The 19,278-nt window shown below is 55.4% G+C and overlaps 1 protein-coding gene and 1 long non-coding RNA gene across 9 annotated transcripts in view; one reads left to right on the top strand and one right to left on the bottom strand.

Annotated features, from left to right (window-relative positions):
* GRAMD1A (GRAM domain containing 1A) overlaps positions 1-18,119 on the bottom strand; it is a 30,470-nt gene extending 12,351 nt beyond the window's left edge. For 3 of the 7 annotated variants that reach the window (XM_063600127.1, XM_024926553.3, XM_063600128.1), the window contains exons 1-9: positions 17,836-18,119; positions 4,785-4,995; positions 4,671-4,691; positions 4,142-4,226; positions 3,919-4,022; positions 3,735-3,830; positions 2,559-2,639; positions 746-858; positions 423-573 (exon numbers count right to left, since the gene is read on the bottom strand). In XM_063600127.1, coding sequence (XP_063456197.1) covers positions 423-573; positions 746-858; positions 2,559-2,639; positions 3,735-3,830; positions 3,919-4,022; positions 4,142-4,226; positions 4,671-4,691; positions 4,785-4,995; positions 17,836-18,104 — 1,131 coding nt within the window. In that variant the 5' untranslated portion in view covers positions 18,105-18,119. Of the gene's footprint in view, positions 1-422; positions 574-745; positions 859-2,558; positions 2,640-3,734; positions 3,831-3,918; positions 4,023-4,141; positions 4,227-4,670; positions 4,692-4,784; positions 4,996-8,183; positions 8,431-13,630; positions 13,791-17,835 lie in introns of those variants that run through there. The other 4 variants (XM_003816092.4, XM_024926555.4, XM_014342626.5 and 1 more) reach the window with 3 other exon arrangements.
* Positions 13,907-17,812, top strand: LOC117976876 (uncharacterized). Of its 2 annotated transcripts, none has more exons than XR_010110877.1 (3): positions 13,907-14,179; positions 14,615-14,715; positions 15,517-17,812. It is a non-coding gene; the product is annotated as an uncharacterized LOC117976876 (long non-coding RNA). The 2 variants fall into 2 exon arrangements; XR_004667702.3 differs by adding an exon at positions 15,040-15,119 and having other exon boundaries at positions 13,918-14,715.
* Positions 18,120-19,278: the final 1,159 nt, after the last annotated feature.

Genomic DNA, 19,278 nt, shown 5'->3' with positions numbered 1-19,278 from the left:
AGGATTCCAGAGCCTGTGCAGACCCGGGGTGGTGTGTGCACCGAGGGCTCACGGCTGAGCTGCGAGCAGCCTGGGGCCACCCAGATGAGGGCCCCTCTCAGCCCCTGCCAGGCTTGTCTCAGATGCCTGAGCCATAAGCTTTCTTACCTGTCCTGGCCGTCTGTCTGTCTGCTGCTTCATCTATCCACCCATCTCCCATCCCTTCTGTCTCTCATCCTTTCTGTCTGTCCCCTCTCTTCCCTGTCTCTCTTTCCCTGTCACATGTCCGTCTTCCCCTCCCTGTCCTGTTCCTCCATCCAGGCCTCCCCTGTCCCCCTATCCATTCCCCTCCAAATCTGTCAGGCTGTTCTTCTCCCACTGCACCCCCAGCCCTCCTCTCTCTTCCTATCAGTATCCCACCCCTCTTCCACCCCACCGCTCACCCCATGGTCTGCGTCGCTGCTGGCTCGGGAAAGGTTGGGCGTGACACGGCCACGGCGCGAACCCACTGGGCTTGGCTCCTGGCTGCGGTCAGCTGCCCCCGAGGAGGTGATGTCGCTCAGGGCGATCACATCTCCCACTTCCTTGGGGGTCCTGTGGGAAAGGGGAGGAAGCGGGACTGCTGTGTCCTTGAGACCCCATACACCCTCCTGAATCCTCCAGACGTCATACAACCATCTCAGGCCCCCCAGCACTCCAGGAACTCTGCACGCCGACCGTCCTGTTCTCCCCCGAACCCTTCAACCTCCTTTGACCTCCAACTCACCCCAGACCGTTCAGCTGCAAGGGGGAGACATAGTCCTCATCCTCACTGGTGAGGCCCAGCTCTGAGCCGTAGCACTGATGCACCAGGTGCCAGAGCTCGCGGGGACTCAGCGTCTGGGGAGGCGGGACCTGGGGTTGGCCTCCATCTCACCCCAGCCAGAGCCCGGCCCGCCAGATTCCCCACCAGCCCTCGGCCTCCGCAGTTCCCCTGGCTTCCACAAGGAGGCAGCCACGATCTCCCGCACCAGACCTGGCCTCAGCACGCGGGAAATCCCCTGCTACAGCCCCTCCAGGGCCTGCGCCCAGGACTCAAACTTCCTGCTTCCCAAGTCCCCACAATACTCTGGCCAGAGAATGTTCCCATTTTTTTATAACTTTTTTTGTTTGTTTTTTGGAGATGGAGTCTGGCTCTGTCGCTCAGGCTGGAGTGCAGTGGTGTGATCTCAGCTCACTGCAACCTCTCCCTCCTGGGTTCAAGCGATTCTCCTACCTCAGCTTCCCAAGGAGCTGGGATTACAGGTGCGTGCTACCACGCCCAGCTAATTTTTGCAATTTTAGTAGAGACAGGGTTTCACCATGTTGGCCAGGCTGGTCTCGAACTCCTGACCTCGTGGGCACCACGATCCGCCCGTCTTGGTCTACCAAAGTGCTGGGATTACAGGCATGAGCCACCGTGCCCAGCCATGAATGTTCCCATCTTTACAGAGAATACGGAGTCCCAGGAAGGGGAAGTCATGTAGGGAAAGTCATGTGTTCAAGGTCACCAAGTGACTTGGTCAAGCCCTGCCAGACTCCAGGGCTGAGTCTCCCATGCCTATGCCATCGTGGCCCCCCGAATCTTTTCCCAAGTGTCCTCGGGAGCCTTGAGCTTTCAGCCACCCATGGCCAGAGTGGCTGAATGACAGTGATGACAGTTAACAGTAAGTGATGATAGCAGCAGACATTTGCCACCTGGTCAACTAGGTGCATTCTTCTAACCACTTTACAGATGTACTAACTCACTGTATCTTCAAAACCATCTGGAAAGTAGGTGCTAACCTCATCATCCTTTTAAGACAATGGTGCTGAGAAGTGCAAGGTGACATGCCGGGGTCCAGCCAGGAAGTAGCAGTGCTGAGATGTGACCCCAGGGGAGCTGGTCTACAGCCGGGGGGCAGAGGGGGTGGCGAGGGAGCTAACCGCTGGGCTACTCTGCTCTTAAGAGCTGACATGACTGAGTACTTATTCTGGGCAAAATTCTGGGTGCTGTGAAGTGGGGATGGCCCCCATTTGACAAATGGGGTTCAATCACTTGCCCCAGGGGATGGGGCTGGAATCCCGGGGCTCTGCCCTGTCCTCCTTAGGGCCTGACTGTGCGCTGTCCCTCTCTCAGGATGCTGAATGGGACCCTCAGCACTCCTGCCTGCTCCAGGGACATCGGAGCCTCTGAGAAGGCAGCGCGTGAGTGCCGCTCAGCCAGAGGATGGGGCTGGGGCTCTCTGAGGTGCTGTGGACCAGCCATAGCCGGCATCCTGTGACGACCTCCCAGCCTCTATCCACACTCCCCTGCTGCCAGCGGAACCTGGATGTCCTTCAGGGTGAAAATCATTCCCAGCCCCAGGGAAGAATTACGACGGTTTACACCAATTCATGTCCCTTTGCCAGAGACTCAGCTTCGGGGTCAGGTGGGGCCCAGGGAGGAGCTGCAGGGGCACTGGGCCTGGTGCCCGTGGAGAAGAGCCAGGGCTGCCTCCAGCTCCGCAAGTTCTTGGGTCCCTGGCTCCATGGTCCCCCTGGAAACCCCCCATCCCCACCCGGGCCTCACCCAGGCCCACCTTTTCAAGCAGTGCATTCTGCCAGAGGCGGAAGATGAGGAGGAAGCAGCGGTCACGGGCCCCAAAGGAAGTGAAGAAATGCTGTCAGGGAGAGAGAGAGAGAGAGGTGAGCAGGCTGGGGAGCGACCAGGACAGAGGTGGGGAAGCGCCACCCTCATCTGCGCTGAGGCCACATCTTTGGCCCCATGAATCCACTAATTCCCCCCTGCGTTAGTTCCACAAAACGTCTGTCCTGCGCCCGGCCCTGCCCTGGACAATTCCAGAATCACTGGGATGGGGAGACGACCCCTGGCCCTGTCCTTGGAGCTCCCAGTCCAAGGAGGGGACAGATGCATCTCTAGACAGGGTCAGCCCAGAGGGGCTGGGATGTGATGGGGGGAGCCCAGGGAACTTGCCCAGCCTCTTTTGCCACTAAGAATGGTCAGTTGATCCTTTTTTTTTTTTTTTTTTTTTTGAGACAGGGTCTGGCTTTGTCACCCAGGCTGGAGTGCAGTGGCATGATCACGGCTCACTGCAGCCTCAACCTCCTGGGCTCAAGCCATCCTCCTGTCTCAGCCTCCTGAGTGAGTAGCTGGGACTACAGGTGCGTGCCACCACACCTGGTTAATTTTTTGCTTTTTAAGAGACAGGGTCTCACTATGTTGCCCAGGCTAGCCTCAACCTCCTGGGCTCAAGCAATCTTCCTGCCTCAGCCTCCCCAAAATGCTAGGGTTACAGGCATGAGCCACTACACCTGGCCAGATCCACTTTTAACCAACAAAACACAAAGAGAAGTCTGCTGGGAAGTGTCCCCCACACCTGTCCCCCTTCTTGTTGGACCGCTGGTGAGAAAGCCATCTTGCAACCAACGGACATGAGGCCACAATGACAGGGACAGGACACAACATCGGGGAGACTTACGAAGGGAGGGGCGGCTGAGGTGCCACATACATGGAAGAGTTTTACTATTTCTGCTGTTCCTGAGCAGCTGTGTGAGGTAACAGGTTGCAGGGAAAGAGAGGAGAGGCTGGTGCGGGGATCAGGTCAGGGGTGATGGGCGCCTGGGCCGGGAGAACAGAGAGAAGGGGACAGCTCGGAGAGAACTCAGGGTGCAGAACAAATGAGGCTTTGCATGTTTGGGGGAGGCGGCCTGCTGAGGGGGTGACCGCGTGGTCCCGTCACCGGGTCCTCCGTCACCTTCTCGCTCTCCGTGCAGATCTGGATGGCGTTGGGGATCAGCTTGGCCGTCTTTTCCTTCTTCAGACATGTCACTTCCTTCAGCTGGATGGAGATCTGAGGACAGCAGGAGGGTCAATAGGAGCGGGGTGGGGCCTGGCCATGGGGGCCCCCGCCCCTGTACCCTGCCCCGCTGCGGGCTCACCGTGGTCTCCCAGCGGAAGATGTTGCTGTAGAAGCAGATCCAGTTCTCGGAGAGGTAGAGGCGGCCCTGGAGCAGGATCTCACGCTGCAGGGCGCAGGAGTAATCTGAGAGGGGCGGGGAGAGACAGGAGGACACCCAAGTCACGAGGCTCAGCTGGCGCCCGCGGGCTGGCGGAGAGTTGCAGGGCTGGGCTAGGAGCTGGGACTGGGGGTCCGGGACTCACCCACAATGAGGCGTTCTGCTTCGGGGAGTTTGCTGAACAGTTTCCGGAAGTCCTCATTACGCTGCTTATAAGTGGGGCTCAGCATCTGAGGAAGTTTGAGAGGTGAGAACCTGGATGGGGGTTCACACTCCCAATGCTGCCCCACAAAGCTCCTGGAACCCCCTCAGTCTCTTAAGTCCCTGACAGATTCCAATGCACACAACACACCAGTAGCCACAATGACAGCTGCCATTTACGGATTTCTTATGTAAGCCGGGCCCCGTACCAAGCACCCACCAGCATCACTGACTCATTCAATGTTCCCTTCAGCCTTGTAAGGTGGGGCTGTTTCTCAAGGACAGAGAGAGGCCCAGAGAGGTTAAGTAACTCACCCAAGGTCACACCGCACATAAATAATAGCATAGAATGTGACCCTAGGTCTGCACCCACTCCATCTCAGCACGCACTCCTTGACTGTTGCAGCCTGGGGCTCCTGGCCCAGCACCCGGTCCTCCCAGCCCTCCAGCAAGCCCCTTGCCCAGACACTTACACTGTACCAGCTCTGCATCTTCTGCAAAGAAAAGGAGAGGAGTCAGGATGAGCCCCTAGATCACCGGCCAGCCCCCACTAGCCCTCTCCCCACCCCACCTGGGCTTGCACCAACCTTGCTGTTGCGGATGAAGTTCCGGCTGCCTAGGCTCTGGGTGCTGGGGGTCCCAGGCACCCCACCCTTCTCTGAGGAGCTATCTGATCCCTTCTCCACCATGGTGCCTGGTTCTGGGTCAGGTGGGGGCCGGCTTGGGGGCAGGAGCTGCAGCCGTTTCCGGAGCGATGGGGAGCTGCTTGGCGTGCTCCGGCCAGAGTGGGGTGTGGTGCTGGGGGCAGGAAGAGGAAGAGAAGTGTTAACTGGAAAAAACAGGCTGGGATTCGGGGACAGGCCTATTTTCAGAGGCCCACCCATTGATCCCCGAATACACACCCATCCACCCAGCCATCCTGTTCCTCTTCCCAGCAGTGACACTCAGAACATGCTCCTTAACGTCTCTGTGCTACGGTTACTTCATCAGTAATCCAGGGATGATAAATACATGTCCTCATCCGGTTGTTTTGGGGCTTAAACAAATCAGGACATGTAAAGCACTTCCTTTATCTTACTTTATTTTATTTATTTATTTTTTGTGACAGAGTCTTGCTCTGTTGCCCAGGCTGGAGTCAGTGGCATGATCTCGGCTCACTGCAAACTCTGCCTCCTGGGTTCAACTGATTCTCCTGCCTTAGCCTCCCAAGTAGCTGGGACTACAGGTTCCTGCCACCACACATGGCTAGCTTTTATATTTTTAGTAGATGGGGTTTAACCATGTTGGCTGGGCTGGTCTCAAACTCTTGACCTCATGATCCGCCCACCTTGGCCTCCCAAGTGCTGGGATTACAGGTGGGAGCCACCGTGCCCAGCCTACTTTAATTTTTTTTGAGACGGGGTCTTCCTAAGTTGCCCAAGCTGGTCTCAAAATCCTGGCCTCAAGTGATCCTCTGGCCTCAGCCTCCCAAAATGCTGGGATTACAGGCATGAACCACCGTGCCCAGCCCATGTAAAGTAATTCTAACAGAGCATGGCACATAGTGAGCTCTCAAAGACACCTGCTGTTTTATTTTATTTTATTTTAAGACGGAATCTCTCACTCTGTCACCTAGGCTGGAGTGCAGTGGTGTGATCTCAGCTCACTGTAACCTTCGCCTCCTGGGTTCAAGAGATTCTCCTGCTTCAACCTCCTGAGTAGCTGGGATTACAGGATCACACTACCATGCCTGGCTAATTTTTGTATTTTTAGTAGAGACGGGGGTTCACTATGTTGGCCAGGCTGGTCTTGAACTCCTGACCTCAAGTGATCTGCCCACCTCAGCCTCCCAAAATGCTGGGATTACAAGTGTGAGCCACCGCGCCTGGCCTATACCTGCTATTTTTAAAATTAACTTACTGATTCATACAACAAATATTTATTGAACAGCGACTTTCCACTCAGTTGTCGGAGCTAAAACCCTACGCATCTTTCTTAATTTCTTTATTTTCTTCATCTCTCATTTCAAAATCTATTTCCATTATTTATTTTTATTTTTATTTTTAGAGATAGGGTCTCGCTCTGTCACTCAGGCTGGAGTGCAGTGGCACAATCACAGCTCACTGCAGCCTCGAGCTCCCGGGCTCAAGTAATCCTCCTGCCTCAGCCTCCCGGGTAGCTGGGACTGCAGGTACACACCACTGTTATCAGCTTTCTTATTTTTAAAAAATTTTTGTACAGATGGGATCTAGCTATGTTGCCCAGGCTGTTCTCAAACTCCTGACCTCAAGTGATCCTCCCACCTTGGGCACTATCAAAGTGCTGGTATTACAGGTGTGAGCCACTGCACCCAGCTCTATTTCTATTATTTTTATTTTTTTGAGATGGGGTCTCACTCTGTCGCCCAGGCTGCAGTGCAATGGCATGATCTCGACTCACTGCAACCTCCACCTCCCAGGTTCAAGCGATTCTTCCGCCCCAGCCTCCCCAGTAGCTGGGATTATAGGCACCCGCCATCATGCCCCGCTAATTTTTGCATTTTTTGTAGAGACAGGGTTTCACCATGTTGGCCAGGCTGGTCTTGAACTCCTTCCTGACCTCAGGTTATCCGCCCACCTCGGCCTCCCAAAATTCTGGGATTACAGGCGTGAGCCACTGCACCCAGCATCCATTATTTTTATTATACTCATTTCTCCCTGCTCCAGCCTCCACCACCTCCAGCCTGGACACCCCAGCAGCCTCTTCACTGGTGTCCTACAACCAGAGGAGACCTGTGACCGTCTGAGTCAGGTCTGAGCCCTGCCCTGGGTGCCCCTCACTCCAGGTAAAAGCAAAGACCTCACCTTGGTGTGGTGATTTGGCCCTGGAACCTCACTGACCTCATGTCCTCCCTCTCCCTGTCCTTCCTCTACCCTGGCCATCCCAGCCTGCTTTTGTCCCTAAGCTCTCCAATCTCATTCCCATGCCAAGGCCTCCACACTTGTAGTCCCTCCGCCTGAATGTCCTTCCATGGCCCCGGCATCACCAGCTCTGTCCCCTTCAGCTCAAATGCTCTCCTTCTCCATCATCCAGCCTAAGGCAGGCACCTCTGTCGCCACACCCCAGGCTATCTGGAGTGTCCTGCTTGTTTACTGTTTGTTTACTGTCTACCCAGACTGTGACCTTCAGGTCTTGGTTACCACCGGGTCCCTAGAGCCCAAAACTCTAGGCACATAGCGAATGCTCAATAACCACCAGAGGCTAAATGAATAATCTGCACGCTGGCTGGAGCTGGCATCAGTAGAGCCCGCAGGACATGGCCCCTGCCCTTGGGGAATGAGCCTTCTGGTGGGGAGGCAGACACTGAACAAACAGGACACTCCCAACTTCACTGTGCAAACACGAACTGTAATAAGGACTGTGGGGATGGCGTCGGGAACTTTAAAAGGACATTCTTTGTTGATTCCTTATCAGGAAATATGTCAAGCTCTCTGTATGATTAACCGTATTATTTCTCAAGCCGGTGCCTTTGATATGATTCACCATCCCTGCTTTACAGAGGAGGAAACTAGCTCAAAGCGGCAAACCACTTGCCATAGGATACGGGCCTGGTTTCTTTCTTTTTTCTTTATTTTTTGGAGACAAAGAGTCACGCTGTCACCCAGGCTGGAGTGCAGTGGCACTATCTCAGCTCAGTGCAACCTGCGCCTCCCAGGTTCAAGTGATTCTCCTGCCTCAGCCTCCGGAGTAGCTGGGATTACAGGCACCCACCACCATGCCCAGCTAATTTTTTGTATTTTAGTAGAGACAGGGTTCCACCACGTTGCTGGTCTCAAACTCCTGAGCTCAGGCAATCCACCTGCCTCAGCCTCCCAAAGTGCTAGGAGATTACAGCTGTGAGCCACTGCACCGGGCCACGGGCTTGGTTTATTTCAAGGCAGGATTCCCATTTGGGGGCCTTGATGTATTCTGGGGTGCAGGTGGGATTCCCTCCACCACCTGGGGCAACTCAAAGTTGTCTCTCTTACCTCCAAGCCTTAACATATGCCATTCTGTCTGTCCAGATCGTAGTTCTTCTTTGCCTAGCAAATCCTTATTTGTCCTTCAGGACTTTGGCTCATGCGTGACCCCACAGTCCCCTGGGCAGCTCCCATCCTGGACTACTCTGGGCCGTCACTGTCTGATGACAGGTCCAAGTCCTTCACGGGTCTGTGGGTCACTGCTCTGTCCCCAGCACAATGTGGGACAGGATGCAGGGTAGGCACTCATGTAACACTTGTAAAATAAATTTGTGGAATAAAATACGTGAATAAAATAATTAAACAGCCAGTGGCCCAGGCCACTGCTTTTCCCCTGGGCCATCCCAGCAGCCTCCTCCCTGGTCTCCCTGTTCCCATCCCTGCCCATACCTGTAGTGGGAGGGAGCCTGGGATCACCTGAGTCCATCAGGGTCCTCCTGGCTGGTCCCTCTCTGCCCTCATCAGCCCTGCACTCCCTCTCCCAGCTCCTGCCTTGGTCGGTGCCTCTGCTCAAAATGCCCTTCCTCCCAGACATCCACATCCACAGGGCTCCCCCACCTCCCTCAGGTCTCTGCTCAGTGGACACCTTCCCTACCTCCCTATTTAACACCCCCTACCCCGCCCTCCCGATCCCCCTCCCTGCTCTCTTTCTGCGAAGCAAGTCTCCCTGCTGCCTCCCGGGACCTTCAGTATTTCCCCCTAGTTCTTATCCTTCTCTCCCCGCCCCCAACCCCCACCCACGATGTTGAGTGTCCCCATCACCTAGAGCAGGGCCTGGCGCACAGGAGGTGCTCCGTGAGCACATACTGTTGGGGATGGCCTGGGTGATCGGCCCTCCTTCCCCGCCCCCCATAGAACTTGGGTTCCAGCAGGTGCACGACTCCTTGGACCCCGCAGGTCTCCAGGGCAGCAGCCTGGAGTGTGGGCCCCACAGTCCAAGGACCTTCCAGTCAAGTGCCACCGCATCCTTTCTGTGTGACCCTGAGCCAGTGTCTGAACCCTCTTGTGCCTCAGTTTCCTCTTGGGTATGATGGGAATTAGTGCCCACCTCCTAGGGTTGCACAGAGATGGAGGTGAGGTGAGATCCACAAAGCCCAGTACCTGGAGGGCACCTGGTTTAACTACGCTGCTTTCCCTCCCACAGGGACTGGCGGACTAAGATGGAGTGTACAGCGCGGCTGCCAGCCCAGTGCACCACTGTCCATGACGCTCTGCTGACCCTGACAGGGACCTCACAAGCACTACGCCTGATGTTAGGCGCCTCCATGACTGACCCTCAACTCCAGCCTTTCACCTCTAAATACCCTGCACCCGCCACAAGGAAGTGAGCAAAGCCCATACAAGCCCCTGCCTGCAAGGACCTGACGCTGAAACAGGGAAACATAGACCGTCAGTAAGAAAACAAGTGAGCAGGGATGGCGACCTCAGACACTGGTGAACGCCATAAAGCAATGCTGCTCAGTATGAGCCCCAGAGAGCAGCAGGCAGGACTTGGAAAGTGTTCAAAAGGCAGAGTCCAGGACCCACTCCCAACCTTCTGAATCAGAACTGGGGTGGGGCCAGAGATTCCGACGCACATTCAAGTTTGAGGACCACAGAGATAAGGGATGGGACAACTAGGGGGGCAGAGATGCTTTTTAAATTTTTTTTAGAGACATGGTCACACTCTGTCACCCTGGCTGCAGTACAGTGGCAAAATCATGGTTAACGGCAGCTCCGAACTCCTGGGCTCAAGGAATTCTCAATCCTCAGCCTCCCAGGTCACTCCAGGCCCGAACTCTTGGGCTCAAGCGATCCTCCAGCCTTAGCTTCCCTGATAGCTGGGACTACAGTCTCACACCACCATGCCTAGCTGATTTTTAAAGTTTTTTTGTAGTGATGGGGTCTTGCTATGTTGCCCAGGCTGGTCTCAAACTCCTGACCTCAAGTGATCCTCCCACCTTGGCCTCCCAAAGTGCTGGGATTACAGGCATGAGCCACTGTGCCCAACCAATTTCTTTAGTAAGAGTCAGCAAAAGCCTTCCTGAACAAAGCCCACTTGTTCACCTGAGGACAAAGAACAGATGTGGCAAAGGCTGGGAGAAGACTGTTCCAGGTGGAGAACATCAAGCTCAGGGACAGGACTGAGCCTGGCAGGTCTGAGTGTGAGTGAGGTGGCCAGTGGGGCTGAGGGAGTAGCGGAGGTGCACAGGCCTGGTGACCCTAGTCAGGAGTTTGGCTTCACCCAGACAGCACTGGTGAGCAGGGAGGGACTCCTAAGCAGCAGGACCACATCCTCCCCTGCCTGCTTTTCTCAGCCCTCTAGCCTGAAACACAGACCTGCCCTACTTTCCCGCAGCCACAGATCTAGGGGCAGGGCCTGGGGGCCGGAATCCTGAAGAGAGGCTCAAGGCACACAGACAGGGCAGGGACCACACCCCCAGTTTTTGCTCCAGGGCTGGGCAAAGAGGAAGTACTCAAGGGCGGACCCTGCGGCTGCCCAACCAGGATAGCTGAAGGCAGAGTGAAGGGAGGAGCCTGGGGGACTGTTATAGGGGTGAGGAGACTCGGAAGGGACGTTGTTTTGCTTCCGCAGACACCTGACCTCCAACTTCCTAGGCCCCAATGGACCCAGAGCAGCCTCTGGTCAGAAAAGGGCGGATGCATCCACAGGTGTGCATAAAAGGGAAACTCAATGATTGTCACACAGTAGGTGTCAGGGGTAAACTGCATTTCCCTACAATTGCAAGGAGTCTCTTTCCTCTCTCTCTCTCTCATATGCACACACACACACACACACACGCGCGCGCACACGCACAGAGCAACAGCATCATAGGTATGCTACAGAAAGCCACAGAGTAATTACACACACACACACACTCACGCACACACCTGCAGCATTGCTAGTCTGCTACAGTCACATGGCAATTTCCCAGAAAAGTTATCCAGACACATGCATGTGTGCACACAGACACAGAGCTGCAGAGGGTCACAGAAACATACAGCGACCCACAGAAAGTCCCGGATAAATTATATTCACATACATAGCCACGAGGAAGTCTCAGCAAAGAGCCAAAGACAGCCATACAGTGAAAGACCGGTCCCAAAAGACCCCAGGTGACGCATACATAGTCCCAGGTAAATCAGGTCCCACGGTCAGCCAACACATCCCCACTGAGTTGTTTCTGCGCCCGCAGTGGGCTCACCGTCTGGCAGGGAAGACAGAGAAAAGGCTACTTCTAAAGTGGCAAGGGGCTGGGCGCAGTGGCTGACGCCTGTAATCCCAGCACTTTGGGAGGCCGAGGCGGGTGGATCACCTGAGGTCAGGAGTTTGAGACCAGCCTGGCCAACATGGTGAAACCCCGTCTCTACCAAAAATACAAAAATTAGCCAGGTGTGGTGGCACGCACCTGTAATCCCAGCTACTCGGGAGGCTGAGGCAGAAGAATCGCTTGAACCCAGGAGGCGGAGGTTGCAGTGAGCCGAGATCGTGCCACTGCACTCCAGCCTGGGTGACAGAGCGAGACTGCGTCTAAAAGAAAGAGAAAAAGGAAAAGAAAAGGTAAAGTGGCAAGGGGTGGAGGTGTCAGTGGCTGTAGCTGGTGGAGAGCCCTGATGCTCACACAGTCAAGCAGGACTTGGGAATAATGCAGCCGAGCAGGGCCTGGATCTCGAGGACACAGTGGCCAGGTAGTGGAATAATGCGTGGCACATGCTATACTAACTGTAACAGGTGGACAACGTCAGTTATCATTATTGTCTCCAAAGTGCCCTGGGTACTCCCAGGGTCTTAGAAGGGAGGGTTCCAAGCCTACAGAGAGCCACAAGGGGTCTCACACTGTTCACACACACACACACAAAACCACAAAGGGTCTCAGCTGTACACAGAGAAGCCTAGGCACCACTCAATACTGTCACAAAGGAATACACAAGGGAATGTTCACACAAAGATGGAATCAGATTAAGTTACAGCCACACTCACAGAGCCCCAGACACACAACAATGTCACAAATGTAACTTACATTGGCACACAGAGCTAAATGAGAGTTTCAAGCCAGGCGCGGTGGCTTAAGCCTGTAATCTCAGCACTTTGGGAGGCCGAGGTGGGTGGATCACCTGAGGTCAGGAGTTCGAGATCAGCCTGGCCAACATGGTGAAACCCCATCTCTACTAAAAATACAAAACTTAGCCAGGCGTGGTGGCACACGCCTGTAATCCCAGCTACTCAGGAGGCTGAGGCAGGAGAATTGCTTGAACCCAGCAGGAGGAGGTTGCAGTGGGCCGAGATCGTGCCACTGCACTCTAGCCTGGGCGACAGAGCCAGACTCTATTTCAAAAGAAAAAAAAAAAAAAGAAGAAGAGCGTTTCAGAGCTAAATTACAGGCATATGCAGGCACAGAGGGTCATGGTAGAACCCAGAGCCCCAGGCACACTTGTACACACACCACCAAGTCACAATGGGACGCACACTGGTAACTTACAGCGACGCTTGGAGCTACAGATAGAATTAATGGTAAAACACACACAGCCCAAGAAGGATCAGAGCTGCTACACACGGTAACTCCAGACACATGTATACACACTCCAACGTCACACTCAGACACACAGGGGTAATTTATATTTGCACAGGGAGCTACAGATGGAATGAGACACAACACGCACACAACCAGCTGCTCACAGCCACAGATTTGGAGCCCCAGACACACACAGGTAACTTACAGTAACACACAGAGCCGCGGTCAGAATTAGTGGTTAAGTTACACGCAGGAACTCTATCAGAGGCCCAAAGCTGCTGCAGGCTAGCAGCCCCAGACACACGTACACACATTTGCAAGACAATTCACAGTCGGAAGCACATGCGCCCACCTGGACCGGAAGGGGAGTAAGAAGTCAATTCCGAGCACACAGGACCCCCCGCCCTCCATGATCTCAAGCACGCGGTCCTGGAGAGACGCAGGAAGCCCCCACCCCCGGCAGCCCCGAGACCCGCAACAGCCAAGGACGGTGGGAGGGGGCCCAGGCAGGAGGGGGCTGCCTACTCCCGGCGCGCCCAGGGCTCCGCGGCCTGTGGGCCTGGGCTGGTCCCGATCCTGTCTCCATCCCAGGCCGGAGCCCCAGTTCGGCCTCGCGCTCACCCCTGGCTTACCAGGAAGGGGGTTGCCAGGCCTGAGGGCCCTCCCCGCGAGATGAACCCGCGGGCCCCCAGCCAAACCCCGCAACCCAGTGCGTCGCGGGCCGGCAGTGGCGACCCAGACCCCGGGCCCTGCCCTGCGTCCGCGCCCCACTCCCCAGCTGCACCCCTCGCCCGGGGGCCCCCTGCCCCGCCCCCACCCCGATCGCCCCGGCCAGAGCCATGTGCAGAGGCCCCCGACCTCTGCAGCGGCCGCGCCGCCCCCTCCCCAAGCCCGCGGTGCCCCCTCCCTCCGGTGGCCTCCCCCGCGCGCCCGGTCCCTGAGCTCTAGTCGCCCGGTCCTTACTCGAACATTGATGCGGCGCGGTGGGCGCGCCCCGGGCGCAGGGCAGGGCAGGGCAGGGCTGGGCTGCGCGGGGCTGGGCTGCGCTGGGCGTCCCCGCAGGGCACCGGCCTGGCCTTCCGCGGCCGCCGCCCCCACCCGACCCAACCGCCCGCACAAAAGGCCGGAGCCGCCGGAGGCCGCCGCGGCGTCAGCGACACCCCCTTCCTTCCCCCGCCCCGCCGCGTCACGGCGCCGCCCCCAGCCCGGGAGGGAAGGCGGGGAGGGGCCGCAGAGGCCTAGAAGGAGGGAGAAGCCGGGGAGAGAGGGACTGGACAGAGAAGGGAAAACAGAGGGGCAGAGAGACAGAGAAGGAAACAAAGAGACTTTATTAAAACCAAACATCGTGGAGGCAGCTGCCTGCCCGCAGGTTGGGGAGCCCCCTCCCCTAGTACCTAGAAAAGGGTCCCTAGCAACTACTATGCCCCTGGCCAGAAGCTCCTGGACCTCCCAGGGAGGAACCTGAGAGCCGGGGCGAAGGTGGGGGAGGACCGGAGATGCTGGGAAACCGAGGTGTGTGTATGGGGGAGGGGGCCCGAAGCTGGCGGGAAGGGGTGGGGCCGGTTGGCCGCCTCCTCCTTCCCTCTCCCAGTCTCTGAGCCCGGGTTCCTGGTCCCAGGAGGTCCTGTGCCTCCGTTTCTAGGGACTTCCCAGTTTTGGTCAGCCAGGCCAAGTACCAAGTCAGAATCCAGCCTCCCTGGCTCTTATCTGTGCTGAGACCTTGCGCTCATCACCCCAGTGCTGGGAGTCCCACTAACTCGGTGGTAAGGGCTTTTCCCGGGGACAGCGCAGGAACGGGCAAAATCAGTCCTTTTACGGAAGGAGAAGCCCGGCCTCTAAGATGGGAAGTGACTTGTTGGGGTCACCCGGTAGGTAGGCGCCAGAGTTGGATTCGATCCTGCCCTGACGCCATAACCTGCGTCCCCCCTCCCCCGCCCCGTCTGCAAGAGGTCAGAGTCAGGTGGTGTCCTGGACTCCTGGCCCAACCACACAGAAATGCGAGTCCCACCTCACAGCTCCGGGGCTGTGGCTCCCCAGCGCTCTCCAGGGTACGCTGTCCCCGCCTCTTTTGAAAAAACTCCCTTCCCAACCCTCTCCATCAACCCTTCCCCTCCTCCTGCAAAAGAAGCCCACCTGACTTCTCCATTTTGATGAATGGCAGGCCCAGAACTTCAGAGTCTTTTCTGACCCTCTCTTTTCCTTCACACCACATCCAATCTGTCACAAACTCTGTGGGCTCCACGTATAAAATCAATCGCTCCAGATTCTAAACTCTTCTTCCTCCGCTGCCCACGCCCTGGCCCAGCCTCCATCCTCTCCTGCCTGATCTCCCTGCTCCCATCCCTGCCCCTACTGTCTGTTCTCACCTGCAGCCAGAGAGAGCCTGGGACCACCTGAGTCAGTTAACTACCCTCCTGGCTCAGAGCCCTGCCCCAGCTGTACCTCACTCCAGGTAAAAGCAAAGTCCTCACCTTGGCACCCAAGGCCCCTGTCAGCTCTCTGACTTCAGCTCCTCATCTCCCCCTGGCTCACACCCTCCATCCAGCCTACCCGCTGTTCTTCTAACTCACCAGGCACCTTCCTGCCTCCTACCCCAAGACCTTTGCACTGGCTATTCCCTCTGCATGGATAGCACCCCCCCCCCATCGCCGTGCCCTACCTCTCATGCTACCCCCCACCTCTAAAACCCCCATCCACCATCTGACATTTGCTGCCTCCCACCGGCCAATGTAAGAGAGGCCCTCCTCATACCACCTTCCTCTGTCCAACTGATCTCTTTAGATTTCTCTTTGGTCTGTTTCTTCTAGTGTAATGCTTTTAGTTTTTTAATTAAATAATATTTATTTCAGGTCAGGCGCGTTGGCTCACACCTGTAATCCCAGCACTTTGGGAGGCCAAGGAGGGTGGATCACCTATCAGGAGTTCAAGACCAGCCTGGCCAACAGAGTGAAACCCCATCTCTATCAAAAATACAAAAAAATTAGCCAGGTGTAGTGGCTTGCACCTGTAATCCCAGCTACCCAGGAGGCTGAGGCAGGAGAATTGCTTGAACCCGGGAGGTGGAAGTGGCAGTGAGCCAGGATCGCACCACTGCGCTCCAGCCTGGACAACAGAGCAAGACTCCATCTCAAAAAAAAAAAAAAAGGAAGAAAATATAACAGTCCTCTATGTCCCCTGTACCTATATAGAATAGATGTGGACATTTTGCCATTTTGCTTCAGGTCCTTTTTTTAAAAGAAATAAATGATTACACTTACAACCAAAGGCCTGGCTCCCCATCCCTCCTTTCCCTTCCCGTGCCCCCCAAGGAGCCTTCTGCCTGCCATGCAGTTGGTGTGTTTCCTTCCTGTGCTTTTTTTTTTTTTTTTTTTTTGAGACAAGGTCTTGCTCTGTCGCTCAGGCTGGAGTGGTGCAGTGGCTCGATCTTGGCTCACTGCAGCCTCCACCTCCTCGGTTCAAGCGATTCTCTTGCCCCAACTTCCTGAATAGCTGGGATTACAGGCATGCGCCACCATGCCTGGCTAATTTTTGTATTTTTAGTAGAGATGGGGTTTCACTGTGTTGGTCAGGATGGTCTTGAACTCCTGATCTCAGGTTAATCTGCCCGCCTCGGCCTCCCAAAGTGCTGGGATTACAGGCATGAGCCAGCACGCCTGGACCCTGTGTACTTTTCTGTCCTTTTTCTACATCACGAGGCATCCACCAACACTATCACCTATTATCCAGTATCTTTTTTAAAAGATACACGATTAGGCTCCCTCTGTTTCATTTGCAACTTGCTGTCCCCCATTATCATTGTTTCTGCGATTTCTCCACATCCATGCACAAAGCTCTGCTTCCTAAACTTTAACTCTTATCGAGTGTCCCTTGTTGGAAGAAACCACAGTGGCTGCTTGTTCTATTCAGGGTCGGTAGAGTTCTTTCCTCTTCCCCCTATGGCCCTGAACCTCCCATTTCCTGTCTCCTTGTACCAGAGATAGTGTTTCTTTTCAGAAGTTTTGTTTAAACTTTCTTTTTTTCTTTGTTTTTCTTCTTCTTCTTCTTTTTTTTTTTTTTTTTTTTTTTTTTTTGTTTTGTTTTTTTGGCCTGTGATCTACAGCAGGAAATACCTTTCACATGGGCTTCCAGCACGCACTTAGAAATACACATAATGCCACAGAAGTTGTAAGAAACCACACTTACCCTCATTAGGCCTCACGCATGGTGTTATTTGCAATTCTATTTTATTTTGATTTGGATAAAGAAGTGCTGATTGCGGCCGGGTGCCTCATCTCACAATCCCAGCACTTTGGGAGGCCGAGGAGGGTGCATCACCTGAGCTCAGGAGTTCAAGACCAGCCTGGGCAACATGGTCAGACCTCGTCTCTACTAAAAATACAAAAAAAATAGACAGGTGTGGTGGTGCACATCTGTGGTCCCAGCTGCTGGGTGGAGAGGGGAGCAATGGAAGTTGCAGTGAGCCAAGATCATGCCACTGCACTTCAGCCTGGGTGACAGAGAGATGCTGTCTCAAAAAGAAAAAAACAAAAAACAAGGGCTGATTGCAATTCACTATATTAGTTTTATGGCCCTTAAATGGGTCTTGACATACAGTTTGAAAAACACTGGGTGTGGTCCCTCTCCACCCATCCACTCTTTTTTTTTTTTTTTTTTTTTGAGACAGAGTCTTGCTCTGACGCCCAGGCTGGAGCAGTGGCACAATCTCGGCTCACTGCAACCTCCGCCTACCAGGTTCAAGCAAACCGCCTGCCCCAGCCTCCTGAATAGCTTGGATTACAGGCATCCATCACCATCGCTGGCTAATTTTGTGTTTTTAGTCAAGATGGGGTTTTACCATGTTGGCCAGGCTGGTCTTGAACTGTCGACCTCAGGTGATCCACCAGCTTCGGCCTCCCAAAGTGCTGGGATTACAGGCGTGAGCCACCGCGCCCAGCTTCCCCTCCACTCTTACTAGGCAGAACTCAGCTGAGCTCACTCATAGCTGGTTGTCCCAACGCACACCCTCAGTTTTTACCTTTTGTTTGTGCTTCTGTTTCGTGGCTTTGAGTCAGCCCTCTGTGGGGCTAAGGTTGTGCTCTGACCCGCAGCCACAAGGAACCCACCCTTGACAGAGAGAACCCTCCCTAGACAGAGAGACCCTCTTTCCTGTCCCACTGCCCAGGTCTGACCTGTCCTGGGACAGACTCTGCAGGTCTGGCATCCTCTGCTGCTGCCGGCGTCGGGGGGTTGGGGTGCAGGCGGGGGACTCCCCATCACTGGATGGCGTTATGTGAATGATGGGCACCTCCAGGAACTTCCAGGACTCAGAGGCCAGGCCCTGGGCCCTGTCACCCTGTGGCTGCTGCTTCCGCTGCCCTGCTGGGAGGTCAGGCGAGCCCTGGGGACTGCCTTGTGCCAACAGGGTCTCCCAAGGCATCAGGGGCAGGACATCATCCATGGAGAGGGTCTGGAACAGCGGTATGGTCTCTGGGAAAGAGAAAAGAGAGATGAGGGATAGAGCTCCCGCTTAAGCCCCCTTACCACCTTCCCCCGTGGCTCCACTAAGAGAAATGAGCTATGATTAAGAGCACAGTTGGGGACCAGGCGCAGTGGCTCATGCCTGTAATCCCAGCTCTCTGGGAGGCTGAGGCAGAAGGATCACTTGAAGTCAGGAGTTTGAGACCAGTCTGGGCAGCATAGCAAGACCCTATCTCTACAAAAAGTTAAAAATTAGCTAGGCATGGTGGCACGTCCCTATAGCCCTGGCTACTCGGGAGGCTGAGGCGGTAGGATCACATGAGAATCCCGGAATTTGAGGCTGCAGTGAGCTATGATTGTGCCATTGCACTCCAGCCTGGGCAACAGAGCGAGACCCTGTCTCAGAAAAAAAAAAAAACAAAAAACCGTGATCTGAGAGTCAGAGAGATCTGGGTGGGATTACCACCCCTGCTAACCTCATTCCCTTATGACCCCAAGCCTGTTTCCTCTTTTGGAGACTCGAGATCTGATAGGACCCCGCAGGGTGGCCCGGCAGTATCTGGAGGGCTCTGGCATGCACGGGGCTAGGCCAGGGCCCCAACACAGTAAGTGCTCAGTTAATCCCATTTGCCTGTAGCTGGAACTGAGGTTTACCGAACCACATAGCTCCTCTCTCATCTGTGGGAGGCCTGGGCTATTTTTTTCGGAAAGCCCTGGGTGTTCTCTGTACCCACTCCTGCCCTGTGTCCCTTCCACACAAAGGGTCAGGAAGGAGCCAGGCCTCAGTGGGCACCAGAGCCCGGGCCTGGGTAACGGCTAGCCGGACAGACAGAGAGGCCGAATCGGGATTCCCCTTCCCTGTTTGCTTAGCAGTTGCCCCTCCCAAGACAAACAAAGGGAGGTGGCCAGCTGGGGCCTTCTGGGCCTGGGAGGAAGCCAGGCCAGTTTCTGCTCTGCGGCTGTGATGTTAGAGGCTGCCTGGGTCTGGGGAGGCCAGACCGCAGTCTCTCTGTCCTCAAGACAGGGGCTTCTTGGCACCCACCTGTCCAGCGAATAGGGAAGGGAGGACCTTCGGGAACCAGAAAGGGTTTCCCCTGTTTTGGAAAAGACCTTGACCCTATAGGCCGGGCTTGGATCTTCCCAGGCACCCGAGT

The sequence above is a fragment of the Pan paniscus genome, chromosome 20 (genome assembly GCF_029289425.2).
Source record: "Pan paniscus chromosome 20, NHGRI_mPanPan1-v2.0_pri, whole genome shotgun sequence".
NCBI classification, from domain to species: domain Eukaryota; kingdom Metazoa; phylum Chordata; class Mammalia; order Primates; family Hominidae; genus Pan; species Pan paniscus.
The sequence above is the reverse complement of the archived record's forward strand: the minus strand, read 5'-3'. Positions and strand labels throughout refer to the sequence as shown.